This window comes from Cetorhinus maximus, chromosome 2 (assembly GCF_964194155.1).
Source record: "Cetorhinus maximus chromosome 2, sCetMax3.hap1.1, whole genome shotgun sequence".
NCBI lineage: Eukaryota > Metazoa > Chordata > Chondrichthyes > Lamniformes > Cetorhinidae > Cetorhinus > Cetorhinus maximus.
In genome coordinates, this window is record NC_135880.1 from 140632741 (window position 1) to 140651071 (window position 18331).

The 18331-nt window shown below is 45.4% G+C and overlaps 1 protein-coding gene across 3 annotated transcripts in view; it reads right to left on the reverse strand.

Annotated features, from left to right (window-relative positions):
• Positions 1-18331, reverse strand: part of LOC144698219 (uncharacterized) — an 82186-nt gene that overhangs the window by 50206 nt on the left and 13649 nt on the right. The window contains exon 2 of one of the 3 annotated variants that reach the window (XM_078570199.1): positions 11868-11921. The exons of the other annotated variants lie outside the window; for them this stretch is intronic. Within the exon in view, the coding sequence (XP_078426325.1) occupies positions 11868-11921 (54 nt within the window). The remainder of the gene's footprint in view (positions 1-11867; positions 11922-18331) is intronic. 3 annotated transcript variants of the gene reach the window in all.

Here is an 18331-nt window from a genome sequence, read left to right on the forward strand (position 1 = left end):
TCCGCCTCATACCATTGCTTACATAGTTTTATTAGGGTTCCGGTCAGCATTGGAGAAGAATGAAGTCTGGGTGGGTTGATCAAGTCCACCTGACCTCATTTAAATGCATCAGGTGGGCAGGTGAAGGGAAAATGTACTTTATTTCCTAGCAAGAAAATGTGGGTGTGAATTTGTAACCAGCAGATTCAGTGGTAAGACTTACCAGCCAATTTTACTTAGTTTTACACCCTCAAACAAGTGGTAAATCAAGAGGAAAATCCAGCTCTTAAAATGTACAGCACAGAAAGAGCCTATTCCACAGGGACTACGCTAACTCTAATATTCATATGAAAATATTTAACATTTATATCCAAATATATGTTGTTGTTGTAATCCACAACAAATCCCACTGCCTCGCTGTTTCTTCATATCTCCTGCTGTTTCAAAATGTTCATCTACTCTTCTTTTAAAAGGTGCAACATTCTTTGTCTCAATCACTCCCTGTGGCAAGACATTTAATGCTTCAATAACTTAGTGAAGAAATTTTCTCCTAACCTCCCTCCTCACTCAGTCAAAGTTTAAAACTGATAACCATGTTACTATTATAAATAAAAACAGCGGGGACCTGAACTACATTCCGCCTTAATTCCACTGAAAATGCTTGGAAAAAGGTTGGCACCTGGATAGATTGGGTCTTGACCCTAGCAAGGAAATTCCTGTTGCCTTGTAGAGGGTAGGAAAAGCCAAAGAGCCCCTACGTTGGATGTGCCTGCTGTCCTCGCCCATAAAATCACCCAGCCTAACACTGGAGGCAGTTGCACCAAGTCAGGGGAGGTATACCAGGTTCCAACACAGCAGAAGTCGCCTCATTCAAAGGATCCAGAATCCCAAAAATTGATTTTTTTTTTAAAGTTTTACATTTGGTCCCTCACAAAGATGACAAGGGAAAAAGCAGTTTCTGCCAGTATAGGTCAAGTGGGCTCCCAAGATGGCGCCCATTGTGGTAATCATGCTCTCTGACCCCATGTTCACGAGCCCACGAATGCCAGGATTGCATCCCTTGCATTTCGGGGTCTATTTGCTTTCACTTATAATAAGACGATCAATTAATCGCAGTTAATGTCTGTAATTAATATATTCAACTATTTTGCCAATGCGTTAATTGCAGAAGTTATGTGGGAAGGAGAGCGCAAAGCGAGGGTGGCAATGAGATACTGGGAGAGAAAGTCCAAGAAGAGAAAACAGGGCGAGTGCGGGAACAGAATACAAGGAGGGAAAGGCTCAGAGAAAAGGGAGCTAGGCAAGAGTGAGAATGGATTGTGGGGAGGGAAAGCCTGAGATAGTAGGGAGCAGGACAACAGTGGGAATGGGATACACAGAGGGAAAGGCTGAGAGAATGGGGAGATGGGAAAGAGTGGGAACAGGATACGAGGGGCAGCCTGAGAGGGGAGAGAATGAGGATCAGAATGGGATATGGGGAGGGCAAGTCAGAAAAGAAACAGGGTGAGGTTGGGAACAGGATACACAGAGCGAAAGGCTGGATGAGTGGGAAGAAAGGAAGGAGAGGAGAGTGCATGCAAGTAAGGGTAACCTTCGGGAAGAGGGAATGTGAGTAGGGGCAGGATCTGAAAAACCTAAGCCCTTTGTAAACAGTTCAGGATGCAGTCAGTTACACCAAGCATTCTACTTAGGAGCTAAATTTTCCTGGAAAAACAGGGAGAGGTCACAACACCCACACAAATCAACCAGCAATTTCAGGGATACACTGAGTTGTGTATCTGCAGGACTTCCTGGTTGATTGATGCCTCTCTGCCACTTGCCTCAAACAAATGACATCTCTCAAGGTCTCAGATGTCCCCAATTATTGTCACCACGCCATTTCAGATCCCACATCCAGAAAATTACGGCAGAAGGTATATACAAGCTGAAGGATGCAGTAAAGTGCCTAATGATAGATACTGCGAGGTGCAGTGCTTCAGCAAGGTTTGCCACATTTTCTACCAAAGGCTGGGAATAATTAAAGAGTAGCATTGATAGTTATCCTTTACTTTTATGATTTTACTACCTGATTGTTTCTGCATTTGCCATTAATTATAACATGCATAATATGTATAAGCAACAAGGCTCCATGTACTAATTTATCCACCAATCTCCTCCTGCTGATATCAAAATGACACACAAGCCAAAACTGACACCAGTATATCCAACATAGCAGCCAGCAGCTATAAAAGTAAGGGCTCGCATGTAAATAGAATCATAGAATGATACATCACAGAAGGAGACCACTCAGCCCATCATGCCTGTGCCGGCTCTTTGAAAGAACTATTCGATTAATCCTGCTCTCTTACCTTTTCCCTAAAGCCCTGAAAGTTTTTCCTCTTCAAGTATATATCCAATTCCCTTTTGAAAATTACTATTGAAACCACTTCCACTACCCTTTCAGGCAGTGCATTCTAGATCACAAATCACTGTGTAAAAACTCTCATCTCTCCTCTACATTTTAAAAAATCCTTAACAATGAGTATCTATTAAATACTTGATTAAAACCAAGATGAACAGATTAAAATCGTTAATTGTGGGATTAATTGTGATCAATTTTTTCAATCGCTTGATAGGTCTAATCTCTAAACATCTAATTTGTATGATCATAGACACATTTGGAAGAGAACCTGGAGCTGTCACTTCAGATTATGCCAAATGCACTGGCTTCAAGTTAAGCAATAGTCAGACCCTCAGGGAAGTATAAAAGCAGAAAGAAGATGACATAAGGAAAAACTTGTTTCACGTAGTGAGTGGTTAGGATCTGGAATGCACTGCCTAAACGTGTGGTGGAGGCAGATTCAATCATGGCTTAGAAAAGGGAATTCGATACACAGTCAAATAGAAATAATTTGCAGAGCTATGGGGAAAAGACAGGGGAGTGAGACTAGTTGAGTAGCTCTTACAGAGAGCTAGCACCGACACAATGGGTTGAATGGCCTCTTTCTATGCTGTAACCATTCCATCATTCTATTTTCGAGAAGGGTCAGACCCCAAACACCCAGCAAATAAAACATCTATTAAATTATTTACTGCATTAACATGCAAGAAGCAAAGTTCCTAATAGCACTAAGGCCAGGAAAATTCAATCTTCTTATGCATCTGCCAGATCAGAGCAGTGTCCTATTTCACTTGGGGCATTAGTCAGAAAGAAATTGCCCTGTGTGCTGTGTTCCTTAGAGCATTAGGAATGAAAACTGAAGCAGAGAGCCACAGCTCCAGCTCTCTACCCATTGCATCTTACATTTCCTTTGGGCATACCCGGCATGGAAAGAAAATTCTAGTTTCTTTCATTTCACTAGAGTACCGGTAACATATGACTGGTGTCAGAAAACGACCTGCATCATTTTTGCCTGGAATTCCACGTAGCATCGAAAGATGATTTACCACAAAAACTGGGTGTTAAATGGTTCCTTCAAATCAGGAGGGCCCATTGAGCTGGAGCCTGAAACTTCCACTTACTTCTAGTCAGGGTTTTGGAGGAGAAATGGGGCATCAGGTAATAAAGATGCTCAGCAAGGGTTGTGGGGTGGGGGGGAGGAGTGGGCAAGGGACTTCACTGGCCAATAAGACATCAAAGCTAACAGGGGCAAAATACCTGCTAGTGATGGGAATGTGGCAGACAGAGAATGTGGGACAGTGGGGCATTGTTGGTAATCCTGATCCTAAAGATCAGCTGTCCGGAAATTTTTTGAACAGACCCAAGCAACTCATGGACTTGCCACTTGACTGTTCGGGTGCTGCAACAAATTGAAAAGGCAAGGGCTCCGTAAAGATCATTGGTATTTGGATAAGTGAAACAAATTTTTATTACTGTTTTATAATGTTTTATCACTGTTTTATGTTTCAGGTAAATATTTCTTTCTGCAGCATTTTCTGGTTAGGCATTCTAACATCATTCTATAGTCCAGAACATTCCAAAATCCAGAAATGATTTGGTCTCAAGCTCACTTGCTACAAAACTGCTGTGTCACCATGGCCCAGATCTTCTGTTTCCCGAGGAGTGGTGGAGGGGGCGGGGGCATGGGTGGAGGTGGGGTTCGTACCCCAGAGGTACCCCAGAAGATGCACTGGGGGATGCTCTTGAAGACCTCAAGCAAGGACTGTACGGGAATTGTTTCAACTCCAATGTAAATCAGAGTCTTTGGATGGTTCTGACTCTCCTCGTAGAATAATTACCCAGGAAAGATTAGGATTAAAACCATTTCTATCTTCTGGGTAGCTATGGTACTGACCCCCTTGACTGCCTACTGGACCCCTCGACTACACCCATCCACTCCCCAACTAGCCCCCACCTCCCTGATCACCTGACACCCCCCCACCCCTCCAACTACCACCCAAACTCCCCCCAACTACCCCATTCTCCAGCAACGCCCCAACTCTCCGACTATCCCCATTCCCTGACCACCTCCCAACACCATGACCCCCCAAACACCTGACTATCCCCCAACCACCCAACCCCCACTCCAGGCTACCCAAACCCCCGACTACCCGACCACCCAACCCCCGACTCCCCATGCCACACCCTGACACGACCTCCACCTCCATGGCCCATCCCACCCATTTACCTTGCACACTTACCTTCTCTCCTGTCAAAGTGGCTAGGACCTTTAAGCTTACTGGTTTATGGCAGCAAGTGCCATAAAAAGGGGCGTGGCTTCACTTCTTCTGAAGCTGCTGCACTGCACAGAAAGAACTCCCGGAGCAGGTGTGCTGCACATTTCTCAGCAGGCCCAGCTCGGAAGTCCGAACGAGAAATGTGCAGCTCCAGTCTAGGGTAAGTAAAGAGGAGCGGAGTGGCAATCCAATGTTGATTGCCTCTCCACGGAAGATTCAGTTCCATGTGACTAATAACAGAACATGCATTCTAGAACCTACCAGGGAACAGGCTATTTTGGACCTGGTAATGTGTAATGCGATTGGATTAATTAAAGACCTCATAGTAAAGGATCCTCTAGGCAAGAGTGATTATAACATGATAGAATATTGCATTCAGTTTGAGAATGAGAAATGTGGGTCCATAACTCATGCTTTAAACTTAAATAAAGGCTATTACAAGGATGTGAAGGCACAGTTGACTAAAGTGGATTGGGTAAATAGGTTAGAAGGGAAATGGTGGAGAAGCAATGGTAGGCATTTAAGGAGATATTTCATAACCCTAAACAAAGATACATTCCATTGAAGAAGAAAGACTCTACCAGGAGGATCCACCATCCATGGGTAGCTAAGGAATTTAAGTGGTTATCAAATGAAAGAAAAGGTATACAATGCTGTAAAGATTAGTGGTAGGCCAGAAGATTGGAAAAGTTTTAGAAACTAGCAAGGATGACCGAAAGAATAATAAAGAGGGAGAAATTGGCATAGGAGAGAACACTAACAAAAAATATGAAATCAGACAAGTAAATTGAAAGGAAATGAGTAGCTAAGTGAACATTGGTCTCTTAAAGGGTGAGACTGGGAAACTAATAATGGAAAATGAGGAAATGGCAAAGATTTTGAACAAGTATTTTGTATCCACCTTCACAGTAAAAGAGACAAAAAGTATCCCAGCAATAGCAGAAAATCAAGAGGCAAAAGAGCGGGTGGCGGGGCTGGGTAACTTAAAGCAATCATCGTGAATAGAGAAAAAGTAATGGGAAAACAAATGGAACTTAAGGCTGACAAGTTCCTCATGGCCTGCATCCTTGGTCTTAAAATAAGTGGCTGCAGAGATAGTGGATGCATTGGTTGTAATCTTTCAAAATTGCCTAGATTCTGGAAAGGTCCCAGCAGATTGCAAAAAATGCAGCTGAAACACCGCTGTTCAAGAAAGGAGAGACAGAAAGCAGGAAACTATAGACCAGTTAGCCTATGGTCTGTCATTGGGAAAATGCTAGAATCCATTATTAAAGAGGTAGCAGTAGAATATTTAGAAAATCGTAATACTATTAGGCAGAGTCAACATGGTTTTGTGAAAGGGAAATCATGTTTAACAAATTAATATAATTATTCGAGGATGTAACACGCAGAGTGGATAAAGGGGAACCAGTACATGTGGTCTGTTTGGATTTCCAAATAGCATTTGATAATATGCCACATAAAAGGTTACTACACAAAATAGGAACTTATGGTGTTGGGGTGATATATTAGCATGGACAGAGGGCTAGATAACGAACAGGAAACAGAGTTGGGATAAATGGGTCTTTTTCAGAATGGAAAACTGTAACTAGTAGAGTGCCACATGGATCAGTGCTGGCGCCTCAACTATTTATGAATTATATTAATGATTTGGATGAACAGGTTGACTGTATTGTAGTCAAATTTGCTGATGATATGAAGATACGTAGAAAAGCAAGTTGTGAGGAGGATATGTAGAGATTGGTTAAGTGAGTGAGCAAAAATTTGGCAGATGGAGTATCACATGGGAAAATGTGAGGTTGTCCACTTTGGCAAGAAGAATAGAAAAGCATAATATTATTTAAACAGAGAAAAACTGCAGAATACAGAGGGATCTGGGTGTCCTTGTACATGAATCACAAAAAGTTAGTATAAAGGTACAGCAAGTAATTAGGAAGGCAAATGGAATGTTGGCCTTTATTGCAAGAAGGATGGAGTATAAAAGGAGAGAAGTCTTGCTACAATTCTGTACAGATAAGACTACACCTAGTGTACTGTATACAGTTTTGGTCATCTAAAGAGGGACATCCTTGCACTGGAAGCAGTTTAGAGAAGATTCGCTAGTCTGATTCCTGGGATGAAGGGGTTGTTTTATGAGGAAAGGTTGAGCAGGTTGGGCCTATACTCATTGGAGTTTGGAAGAATGAAAGGTGATCTTATTGAAGCATATAAGATTTTGAGGGGGCTTGACAGGGTAGATGCTGAGAGGATGTTTCCTATGTGAGGGAATCTAGAACAAGGGGGCACAATTTAAAGATAAGAGGTTTTCCATTTAGGAGGGAGATGAGGAGGAAGTTCTTCTCTCAGAGGGTTGTTAGTCTTTGGAATTCTCTTCTCCAGAGAGCACTGGAGGCTGGGTCATTGAATATATTCAAGGCAAAGTTAGACAGATTTTTTGATCGACAAGGAAGCTACGGGTTATGGGGGGGCAGGCAGGAAAGTGGAGTTAAGGCCACAATCAGATCAGTCATGATCTTATTGAATGGCGGAGCAGGCTCAAGGGGCCAAATGGCCTACTCGTTTTCCTATTTCTTACATTTCTTATATAATATACTCATTCCATTGTAAACAAATTCATAATTTATTCATTTACGAATCACTGGGAAGCACTGACTTTCCTTGTCCCCTGACTCCAGCTGCCTGGGTATTCAGACCTCTCCAACTTGCACAGGCTCCATAAAACAGACAGCTGAGCCCCCCCGCCACTACCTCCCCACGCAGGCCCCCTCCCCTCTCCACTCCTGCTCATTGCTGTTTATGTGCAACACCTCTACAATTGGAGCTGTTAAATGCCCAGTTAATCTGGTGGAATGGAAATCAGCCCAGATTTTTCCAATTATCTGATCTCCTTAAGGGAAAGGAATTATCCTCCTTTCAGATGACACTGATGGAGTGTGACCTGGCAGGCAGCCAATTTTCTCAGTCTCTGCAGCTTTTGATGAGCCTCTGCGGAGGATCTACATGACAGAACCTTGGAATGCTCCCCTCACCTCCACACCACCACCTCCCAACTCCCCCCCACCCCCCCACAGCACCTACATGTTAGATACAGCTTCCCACTCACAATTATTAAAAATCCCTGGCAAGGAGTGGAAGGGCAAGTGTTATCACACAGCTACCACAGACAACTACATGATACAGTTTCCAACGGCACAGGGTTAATGGAGCTTAAGCTCCCAAATGTTAACAGAACTACTTCACTCTTTCCAACCTGGGCCTGCCACAATCATTTTAATAGTGGGGTATATATATGGTACCTCAAACACTTACAAAAAAATCTAGCTCAGATACTGGGGTGTTTATTCCTTCCATTGCTGCCCCCTGCTACTTTCTGGAAAAAATTATTCTTACAGTTCATCACAGAGTATGGGACAAGTGATCAATTCTAGGCTGACTAAAATCAGTAAATAAAATCATTAGTTCTCTCTCCAATCACCATGTCCACAGTGTACATGTTAGCCCCTGATCCTTCCCAGCAACTGCTGCAATCCAGCACTCTGATGAGGCCATTAGCACGGAGGTCAAAAATAGTTTTTTATTGTTCAGGAATCAAACAAAAAGCTAATCTGCAATCAGATAGATAGTAGTTTGCATGGAAAGCAGGGTGCAGGTTAATGGAGCCGATGGTATTTGTGTCATATGTCAAAATGAGAAGCCCTTGCAAACTAATGTGAGCTCAGCTCCTTTAAATATTTTAGTGTATATCCCAGCTTAGCGCACATCGCAATGGGAGTGTGTCAGGGGTTGGAATGTCATGCACCAGAACTGCTCATCTTTCGAATCAGTAGGTCATAGGTTCAACCCTCAGTTCAGGACTTCAGCACATAATTTAAACTGACTTGTCACTGCAGTACCAAGGGAGTGCTACAATGCCCAAGATATGTCTTACAAGACGTTAAATCAAAGCACCTTCTGCCTGTTCAGGCATTACTTCAAAGAAAAGCAGCAAGTTCTTCCACTGCACTAGCTAACAGTCCTTGTTCCTATTAACACCACCAAAACAGATTATCTGGTCATTATTGTATGTGGGATCTTGCTATACATGCATTAGCTGCTGCGCTTCCTACATTACGGCAGTGACTATACTTCAAGATACTTCATGGTTGTAAAGTGCTTGGGAAGGTTGTAAGATGCAAGTTTTTTCCCCCGAACATATGGCTGAATGAAAAGCAGAAGCCACATTTGTTGTAAGTGTTTTTTTTATTGGAATCTGCTTTGATTTCCAACTGCGCAGTTTTGCACTGAGAAACTCTCTCATGGTGAATGGCCTTGGTCAAGCTATAAACTCTTAATAATTAGTGAGAAACTGTAAGCAATTTCCTAACTCTGCTACCGAAAAGCACATCCCTCATTCCCCACAACCAATTTTAATGAAACAGGTTGTCCGCTGGAGTTTGTTTCTTTGATGCAGATAAATCAAGTGCCTTGTCAAAGAAACAGCACACTGCAGCTAATTCTCCCTCCTCCCCTTCTCGCATTTCATTCCCCTGCCTCTTGCTCCCCTTTCCCACCACGTTATTCCCCACTGCCTTTTGCTTCACTTTCCCACACCATTCCCCACTAAGCTTGAGCAAGTGAACTACTTTCAGACATCAATAGAGCTATTCTGCAACCAACAGCTGTGGGTGTTGCAGAATATCGTAGAGTAACTGGTCTACTATCTTGTTCTTCTCAGGAGACTGCCAGTAATGTTTTACCCATGGTCCAGCTCAGCAACTCACTACAATGTTCTTTAACTTTAACCATCAGAATGGAAAACTGGATCGTCATCCCAATTTACATGGTGTATAACAGGGGATTATATGACCATTATCCTCCTGGCAGTGAAAGTTAAAACCCATCCCAATATGTGAGGAATTATAGGTACAATCAGCCGCTCACTTTTTTTTATTATTCGTTCGTGGGGGTCACTGCCTGGGTCAGCATTTATTGCCCATCCCTAATTGCCCTTGTTCAGAGGACATTTTGAGAATCAACTACATTGCTGTGGGTCTGGAGTCACATATAGGCCAGACCAAATAAGGACAGTAGATTTCCTTCCCTAAAGGACATTAGTGAACCAGATGGGGTTTTTACAATCAGCAATGGTCATCATCAGACTTTTAATTCCAGATTTTTATTGAGTTCAAATTCCACCATCTGCCGTGGTGGGATTCAAACCCAGGTCCCCAGCATTACCCTGGGTCTCAGGATTACCAACCCAGTATCAATACCTCTTTGCGACCACCTCCCCTTAACTTGACTTGTGGCTAAACCTTAAAACGGGACAATGATTTCATGTTTCTTCCAATTCTTCGAAAACAGTTTATTCCCCTTCACTTTCCTGTCTCTAACCTAGTCCAGAAACCAGCAACTGCCTCTAAACTTTGATAAGTCCACCTTTGTTCTCCTCCTTCCAATGTCATTCATAACCCCATTATCCCCTTTGACCTAAAGTACAACAGCCACATCTTCCTCTATCACTGAAGTGTTTCCAATAAGACTGGATTCCTCAGTTTATCAGAATACACCTTTTCCCCTCAAAAACTTTTCAAACAAGGCTTGAATCTCTTCCCATAATATTTCTGTCTCTCACAGTATTAAACATGAGACAAGAAAGAGTTTGCTGCCCTGAAGAAGTTTCTCCTCTCCTTTCTAAATGCTAATTTTGGAACTGCCCTTCCAAACTTTGCTCATTTATTCCATCTGGTCTCCCAATATCTCTTCTACACCCACAGTCTTCTGGCAAAACCATTATTGAGGCAAATCTTAAGAAAATTTATTTTTGAAAGGAATTTAAGTAGTTATTTGTAAAACAGGAATATTACAAAGTATACAGGCCAACCAGGAGAGTGGGATTATACTAGGAGATTCATGCTGAGAAAAACATTGGTACAGACTGAAGAACCAAACATCCTGTAATGCTAGAATGTTTTAAACTCTAATTTTAAAAATGAGATTTTCATTTTAATTGTGCCTTTCATAACCACAGGACCGTCTAAAACACTTTACAGTCAAAGAAGTGCTTTTTGAAGTGTAGTCATTGTTGGACTGAAGGAAACAACAGCAGCTAATTAACACACAGAGGGTGGTATTTTATGCTCTCCCCATGGCAAGTTTGGAGGCTGGGAGGGCATTTAATCGGGAGAGATAGTGGCCTGATTATCTCAAGCCTTCATTCGATTAAGTTTGTGGAGGGAAGGCCCATGGATGGCCGTCCCATCCAGTTGCCAATTGAAGCCTTTAAGTGGGCAATTAATGCCCAATTAAAGGCCTCATCCTGCTGCAGCTGGTGGCAGGAAGGCTTGTCGCCACATGAGAAGCATACTGAGGAAACCTGTGCAGGTTGCTTGTGGTTTCCCAGGGGAGTCCCTCATTCAAAGATACTCAGTGCCTGATCAAGGGATCCGGCATCGGGAAGGGGAGGGTGTGGGGAGGCAGGCTGGGGACAGGAGGGCCACTGAGGGCCAACCCCTGCCCCATGCTGCTGATCCCCCTACACTCTAATTCCCTATGAAACCCTTTCTGCCATCAATCACCTGAGTCCAGGGATCCAACGAAGATCCGGGCCTTGGGTGGGTGTCTTTCTTGTAGCAGCCACTGCCTCCTGGTGGTGCTACTGAGCAAAAGAGCTGCAGGCCTCTGATTGGCCAGCCGATCTCAGCAGGCTGGAATTCCGTCCCAGGATCCTTGATCCCGGGGAAAGGCCCACTGGTGGATTCTTAACAGCCTGATTGGCACGTAATATGGGCCATCCTTCCAAGGAGGAGGCAACGGATCCCTTGCTGGCTTTCAAGCTGGCGGCTGAGTGCCCGTCACCACCATAAAATTCCGTCTAGACAGGTCCCACAAATTGCAATGTGATAATGACCAGATAATGGTGCTGACTGGGGGATCAATATTGGCCAGGGCACCAGGAATAACTCCTCTGCTCTTCTTCAAAATAGTGCCTTGGAATCTTTTACATATGCCTGAGTGGACAGAGATGGCCTTGGTTTAACATCTAATTCGAAAGATGGCACCTCTGACAGTGCAGTACTCCATCAGTACTGCACTGGAGTGTTGATCTTGATTTTTATGTTCTAGTTTTGGATTGGGCCTTTGAACCCACAACCTGCTACCCAACTCAGAGGTGAGAGTGATACCAGTAATCAACAACACAGTGACTGCTTTAAGAGTCAATTCTTCTACTTAATGGAAAAATGATATCTTACTGAATATCCACAGTCTACATCCATTGCCCGAGTCAAATGGTACGAAAAATATTCCTGTAATCGGAATCAGGCAGAATAAAAAAATGAAAATTAGTTATTAAAAAAATAGAAGCTGAACAATTCCTGATTTACATAAGAACTAGGAGCAAGAGTAGGCAATTCAGCCCCTCGAGCCTGTCCCGCCATTCATTACGATCATGGCTGATCTCATTTCAGCCTCAACTCCAATTTCCCGCCCTCTCCCCATAACCTTTCAACCCATTACTAATTAAAAATCTTTCTATCTCCTCCTTAAATTTATTCAGCGTCCCGGCATCCACTGCACTCTGAGGTAGTGAATTCCACAGATTCATGACCCTTTGAGAAAAGTAATTCCTCCTCATCTCTGATTTAAATCTACCACCCCTTAGCCTAAAACTATGGCCTAAAACTATTTAAAGATATCTTTTCCTTACAAACTGGCTTTGTGTTCATTAGACCTGGATTCAACTGCAATATGCTATATGACAACTCCTCAATCAGTGCCATTTTCTATCACATGGAACTGCTTTTTCACCAAATTCTTTCCTGTCACATGATCTGCACTCAAACTGTGCAACATATTGGCAGGAACAGAAGCTAGAGCATGAATGATGGATACTGGTTAACTGCTGAAAGTCTAGTACAGGTTATATAGAGGATGCAGTTGGTTGTGAGACAGAGGTGTAAAAATTCAAATGGGACAGTTGTGATTGCACCATACATCACAAAATCCCAACTGCCTAACAAGTTGACTGAATTAGACTTTCAATTCAAAGTTAGCTTTATATTCTTTATGTGCAGTCTGTTTTAGTCACTCTATAAAATAAAATGCATATAAAAAGATATTTTGCACCAAGAATGCTCAGGTAGTGATAGTAGCATGACAGTGACGAAAGGTTACAAGCGAGGAGCTGCAGGCACATGTTTTTCATGTATGATTCAAATACTATCGCTCCCTGTACCACAATGCAGAAGTAATGATATTTTGAACATAGACTATACAATCTGGGGCTGATTTTACAAACATCCACTGGCAGCACAGACTCTTGTTAAACATGAAGGAGAAGAGAGAAATTCTTCATCCATTCACTTTAATGGGAGCAAACTGGTGAAGAGCATGGCTTCAGGTTTGCTGATATGTACTCGCAGCAGATGAGACGTTTTGCCACGAGCATGATTTTGTAAAATTGGCCCTAGGATGAGGTTGGCCTGTGGTACAACTGAGGACACCGCAGACAGTACACATCATTTGAACTTCACAATTACATTTCAGGTTGCTCTCTAATTTGGATATTTCCCAATAGAAGAGGGGCAAGGAAAAAGAGGAGAGGCATGGGGCGGGTGGGGGGGGGGGTTATGTGTGAAGAGAGGTGGACGGAGGAAAAGATCAGCATTATTAATCATGTGTATTGTATTAAAGTCAATAACAAGTTTTGGTGGTGAGGAAAGAAACACAAAAGAGATTAATGATGTGGATACAGAGTCATGGTGGGAGAGTTAGGAGTGATGACTGGAAGTTTGACAGAAAATATGAAGAGAGAGGAAAAGAAATGAAAGAAATGGAGAAGTGAGGGGGGCGGGAGTGGGGGCAGTCAGCACTGTGGCTGAAACAGCTCTGCCACCACTGGCAGGCTAATGTGAGGGGGAAATGCACCTAAGGCCGGAACTTTGCGATCAATAGGTGGAGGTCTCACACCTTAGAGAGTTGAATAGATCCCCGTCCACTTTGGCCACGCACCCCAATACTGCAGTCCCAACTTAGAATCAGTGTTCAATTCGTTGTTGCAACACTAGTGATCCCAGTACTGAGCATCAGCAAACCCCCATACTAAATTCCCTTCAAACCCCACTCCACATAGCTCTTCTAAGATCTACCCATCATTTTCTACCATTCAGACAATTTCCTATCCATTCCCAAGATGAATCCCTGTCACTTTGAGTCTGACCAAAGGTTTTCACGTGGAATTTTGTCAAAAACCTTTCCGAAAGTATAGGAATACTATGCCATTGTGTTTAATCATCATCCACTTTAGTTGTCACTTCTGTAAACAAAGTTTAGAACAGTCATCAAACAGGATATTCCTCTTTGAACCCAAGTTGACTGCTTTATACTAGATGATTATCTGTTCCATAATAATCAAGCTTACAGCTAATAATCAATACCATTATCCTACCTAGGAGTTAAGGCTAATGGGTTAACGTCTGCCTGGTTTATCCCTCTTTCTTCAATAGAGGTGCAGAGCTAACTTTGTTGCTCGTTGGCTTGTCCTGCTTGAATTCTATAAGCCTGGTAGTTTGGAAAGGGGCTGTTGCCTTATTGGTAGATAAAGCCTAAATCAGACACTGAGAACTACTGGTCCATTAGAGGATGAGACGGTGGAATTAATAATGGAAAAGATGGAAATGGCAGAAGTATTCTGGGAAGAGTGTCCTGCAGTCAGCATCGCGGTGAAGCAGTCTGGGAAGAGTGGCCTGCAATCAGCTTTGCAGTGAAGCAGTCTGGGAAGAGTGTCCTGCAGTCAGCATCGTGGTGAAGCAGTCTGGCAAGAGTGTCCTGCAGTCAGCATTGCGGTGAAGCAGTCTGGCAAGAGTGTCCTGCAGTCAGCATTGTGGTGAAGCAGTCTGGGAAGAGTGACTTCAACTGCATCATCGATGCGGCTGGACGATCCGGCAGGGCCGGAAGCAGATTGGACGCTACGTCCAGATCCCTGATGGAAACAGTTAAGGATGCCAAGCTGCACGACGTCTTCAGCAACCCTGCAGACGGAGCGCAGCGTAGATACACCTGGTCGCGGCCAGACGGGTCCATTCGTTCCAGGATAGACTTCCTGTTTGTGTCCCGTGCATTCACAGTCAGATCCACCGACGTCAAGCCGGTGTTCTTCTCTGACCACTGCCTCCTACTGGCGGACTGCCACTTGGAGGAAGACCTGAGGGTGGGCAGGGGGGCATGGAAGCTAAATGTGCAACTGCTGACCCCAGAGAACATTGAGGAGCTCAAGAGGGATTACAAAGGTTGGAGAACCGTGAAACCCCTCTTTGAGTCCCTGACACACTGGTGGGAAGCGATCAAGGGAAGCATCAAGAGGTTTTTCATCCGCAAAGGCACCCAGAAAGCTAGAAAGGAACAGAGGGAAATGTCCCGACTCCAGGAAAAGATGCAGAATCTGCTCCGGCTGCAGTCGATGGGGGTCGATGTCAAGGAGGAGCTCCAAGAGGTGAAGGGCCAGCAAGCCTCGCACTTTGCCTCGGAGGCCTCCAAGATCATCTTCCGTTCCAGAGTCCGCTCCGTGGAGCAGGATGAGACGTGCTCACGTTTCTTCTTCCAAAAGGTACACAGAGAGCGCTCTGTGATCAGCAGCCTGAAGGAAGAAGACGGCTCAGTAAAGTCATCACGGTCCGACATTCTGAGGATCAGCAAATCCTTTTATGCCGGTCTGTATGACGTGAAGCCCACGGACAGCACGGCCTCCCAGTCCTTCCTGTCCTCTATCACGGAGGTCTTAGACCACAGTACGCGGGAGAGCCTAGACAAACCGCTAACTCCTGACGAACTGACTAAGGCCCTCGAGTCCTTCGAGAAGAGTAAAACCCCCGGAAGCGACGGCCTGCCGGCGGAGTTGTATTCGGCTCTGTGGGACTTGATCGGCCCAGACCTGCTAGAAGTGTACGAGAGTATGCTCCTGGCCGGCAGCATGTCAGAATCCATGAGGAAAGGCATCATCACCCTCATCTACAAGCACAAGGGGGAAAGGGAGGAAATTAGAAATTGGCGACCCATTTCACTGTTGAATGTGGACTATAAGATTCTGTCCAAGGTCATCGCCAACCGGGTCAAATCCGCTCTGGAATTGGTGATTCACCCTGACCAGACCTGCTCTGTGCCAGGCAGGAAGATCTCTGACAGCCTGGCGCTGCTCAGGGATACGATTGCCTATGTACAGGACAGGGGTGTGGATACCTGCCTCATCAGCTTGGATCAGGAGAAGGCCTTTGACAGAATATCGCACACCTACATGGGGGATGTGCTCTCCAAAATGGGCTTTGGGGAGGGAATTCGAAATTGGATCCAACTGCTCTACACTAACATCAGTAGCGCAGTCTCAATCAATGGGTGGGAAACAGATAGCTTTCCGATTAAATCTGGAGTCAGGCAGGGCTGTCCTCTCTCGCCTGTCCTTTTCGTGTGCTGCATAGAACCCTTTGCCGAGTCCATCAGGAAGGATCCGGGCATAAGAGGAGTGACGATCCCAGGCAGTGGAGGCACTCAGGTAAAAGCCTCCCTGTACATGGACGACGTCGCCGTCTTCTGCTCGGATCCGCTGTCGGTGCGCAGACTGATGCACGTCTGCGACCAGTTCGAACTGGCCTCGGGAGCCAAGGTAAATCGTGGGAAGAGCGAGGCCATGTTCTTTGGGAACTGGGCTGACCGATCCTTTGTCCCCTTCACTGTCAGGGCTGACGGCCTGAAGGTGCTGGGGATATGGTTCGGAGGGACCGGGGCATGCGTTAGAAACTGGAAGGAGCGAGTGGCTATGGTGAAAAGGAAACTGGGCATGTGGGAGCGACGCTCCCTCTCCATTGCGGGTAAGAACCTGGTCATCAGGTGTGAGGTACTCTCGCTGTTGCTGTACGTGGCGCAGGTCTGGCCCATTCCACACTCCTGCGCGATGGCGATCACTCGAGCCATCTTCCGCTTTATCTGGAGGTCGAAAATGGATCGTGTCTGCAGGGACGCGATGTACAAGCCTCTAGATAAAGGGGGAAAAAACGTGCCCAACATCGCCCTCATACTGATGGCCACCTTTGTGTGTGGCTGCATCAAGCGGTGCGTAGACCCTCAGTACGCAAACACCAAGTGTCACTACGTGCTGAGGTTCTACCTGTCCCCGGTGTTGCGAAGGATGGGTCTGGCCACGCTGCCGCGGAACGCTCCAAGTAGTTGGACCGTGCCGTACCACCTGTCCCTGGTGGAAAAATTTATGCAGAAAAACACCTTTGACCACAAGTCCATCAGGCAGTGGTCAGCACGTAACGTCCTAGAGGCCCTGAGGGAAAAGGAGAGGGTGGACCCTGTGGGATGGTTCCCCGAGCAGACTGTCAAAGTCATTTGGCAGAATGCCTCATCGCCAGAACTTTCCAACAAGCACCAAGACGTAGCTTGGCTGGTGGTGAGAAAGGCCCTCCCCGTCAGATCCTTCCTACACGCCAGGAGTCTCACCCCCTCTGCACGTTGCCCTCGAGGTGGCTGTGGTGGGGAAGAGACCGTTGTTCACCTCCTTGTGGATTGTGCCTTTGCAAAGAAAGTCTGGAGAGAGATGCAGTGGTTGCTGTCGAGGTTCATCCCGAGCAGTTCTGTGACACAGGACTCTGTGCTCTACGGGCTGTTCCCAGGGACACACACCGAGACAAACATCGACTGCAGCTGGAGGATCATCAACTCGGTGAAAGACGCGCTTTGGTCTGCCCGAAACTTGTTGGTCTTCCAGCACAAAGAGTTGTCCCCGACCGATTGTTGCGGACTGGCACAATCCAAAGTCCAGGACTACGTGCTGAGGGACGCACTAAAGCTTGGGGCAGCTGCCGCAAAGGCGCAATGGGGAAGGGTCGCTGTCTAAGACCTTTCTACCACAGCGCACCGAGAGACTGGGAACTGTTTAGAGCCCCTCGGGCTGTACAGATCAAAATGAAAGGCTGTAAATGATTGTAATATTGTTTGTACTGATGTACCTGGTGATACATTTTGTAAAAGTTTAACCTGGATTGTACCCTTGTAATGTTGTTTTTGAAATGGTTTTGAATGTGATTGAAGATTTTTTATGAATAAAGTATATTTTTACAAAAAAAAAAAAAAAAAGTCTGGGAAGAGTGTCCTACAGTCAGCATCGCGGTGAAGCAGTGTGGGAATAGTGTCCTACAGTCAGCATCGCGGTGAAGCAGTGTGGGAATAGTGTCCTACAGTCAACATCGCGGTGAAGCAGTCTGGGAAGAGTGTCCTGCAGTCAGCATCGCGGTGGAGCAGTCTGGGAAGAGTGTCCTGCAGTCAGCATCACGGTGACGCAGTCTGGGAAGAGTGTCCTGCAGTCAGCATCGCAGTGACGCAGTCTGGGAAGAGTGTCCTGCAGTCAGCATCGTGGTGAAGCAGTCTAGGAAGAGTGGCCTGCAGTCAGCTTTGCAGTGAAGCAGTCTGGGAAGAGTGGCCTGCAGTTAGCATCGCGGTGAAGCAGTCTGGGAAGAGTGTCCTGCAGTCAGCATCGTGGTGAAGCAGTCTGGGAAGAGTGTCCTGCAGTCAGCATCGCGGTGAAGCAGTCTGGGAAGTGTGTCCTGCAATCAGCATTGCGGTGGAGCAGTCTGGGAAGAGTGTCCTGCAGTCAGCATCGTGGTGAAGCAGTCTGGGAAGAGTGTCCTGCAGTCAGCATCACGGTGAAGCAGTCTGGGAAGAG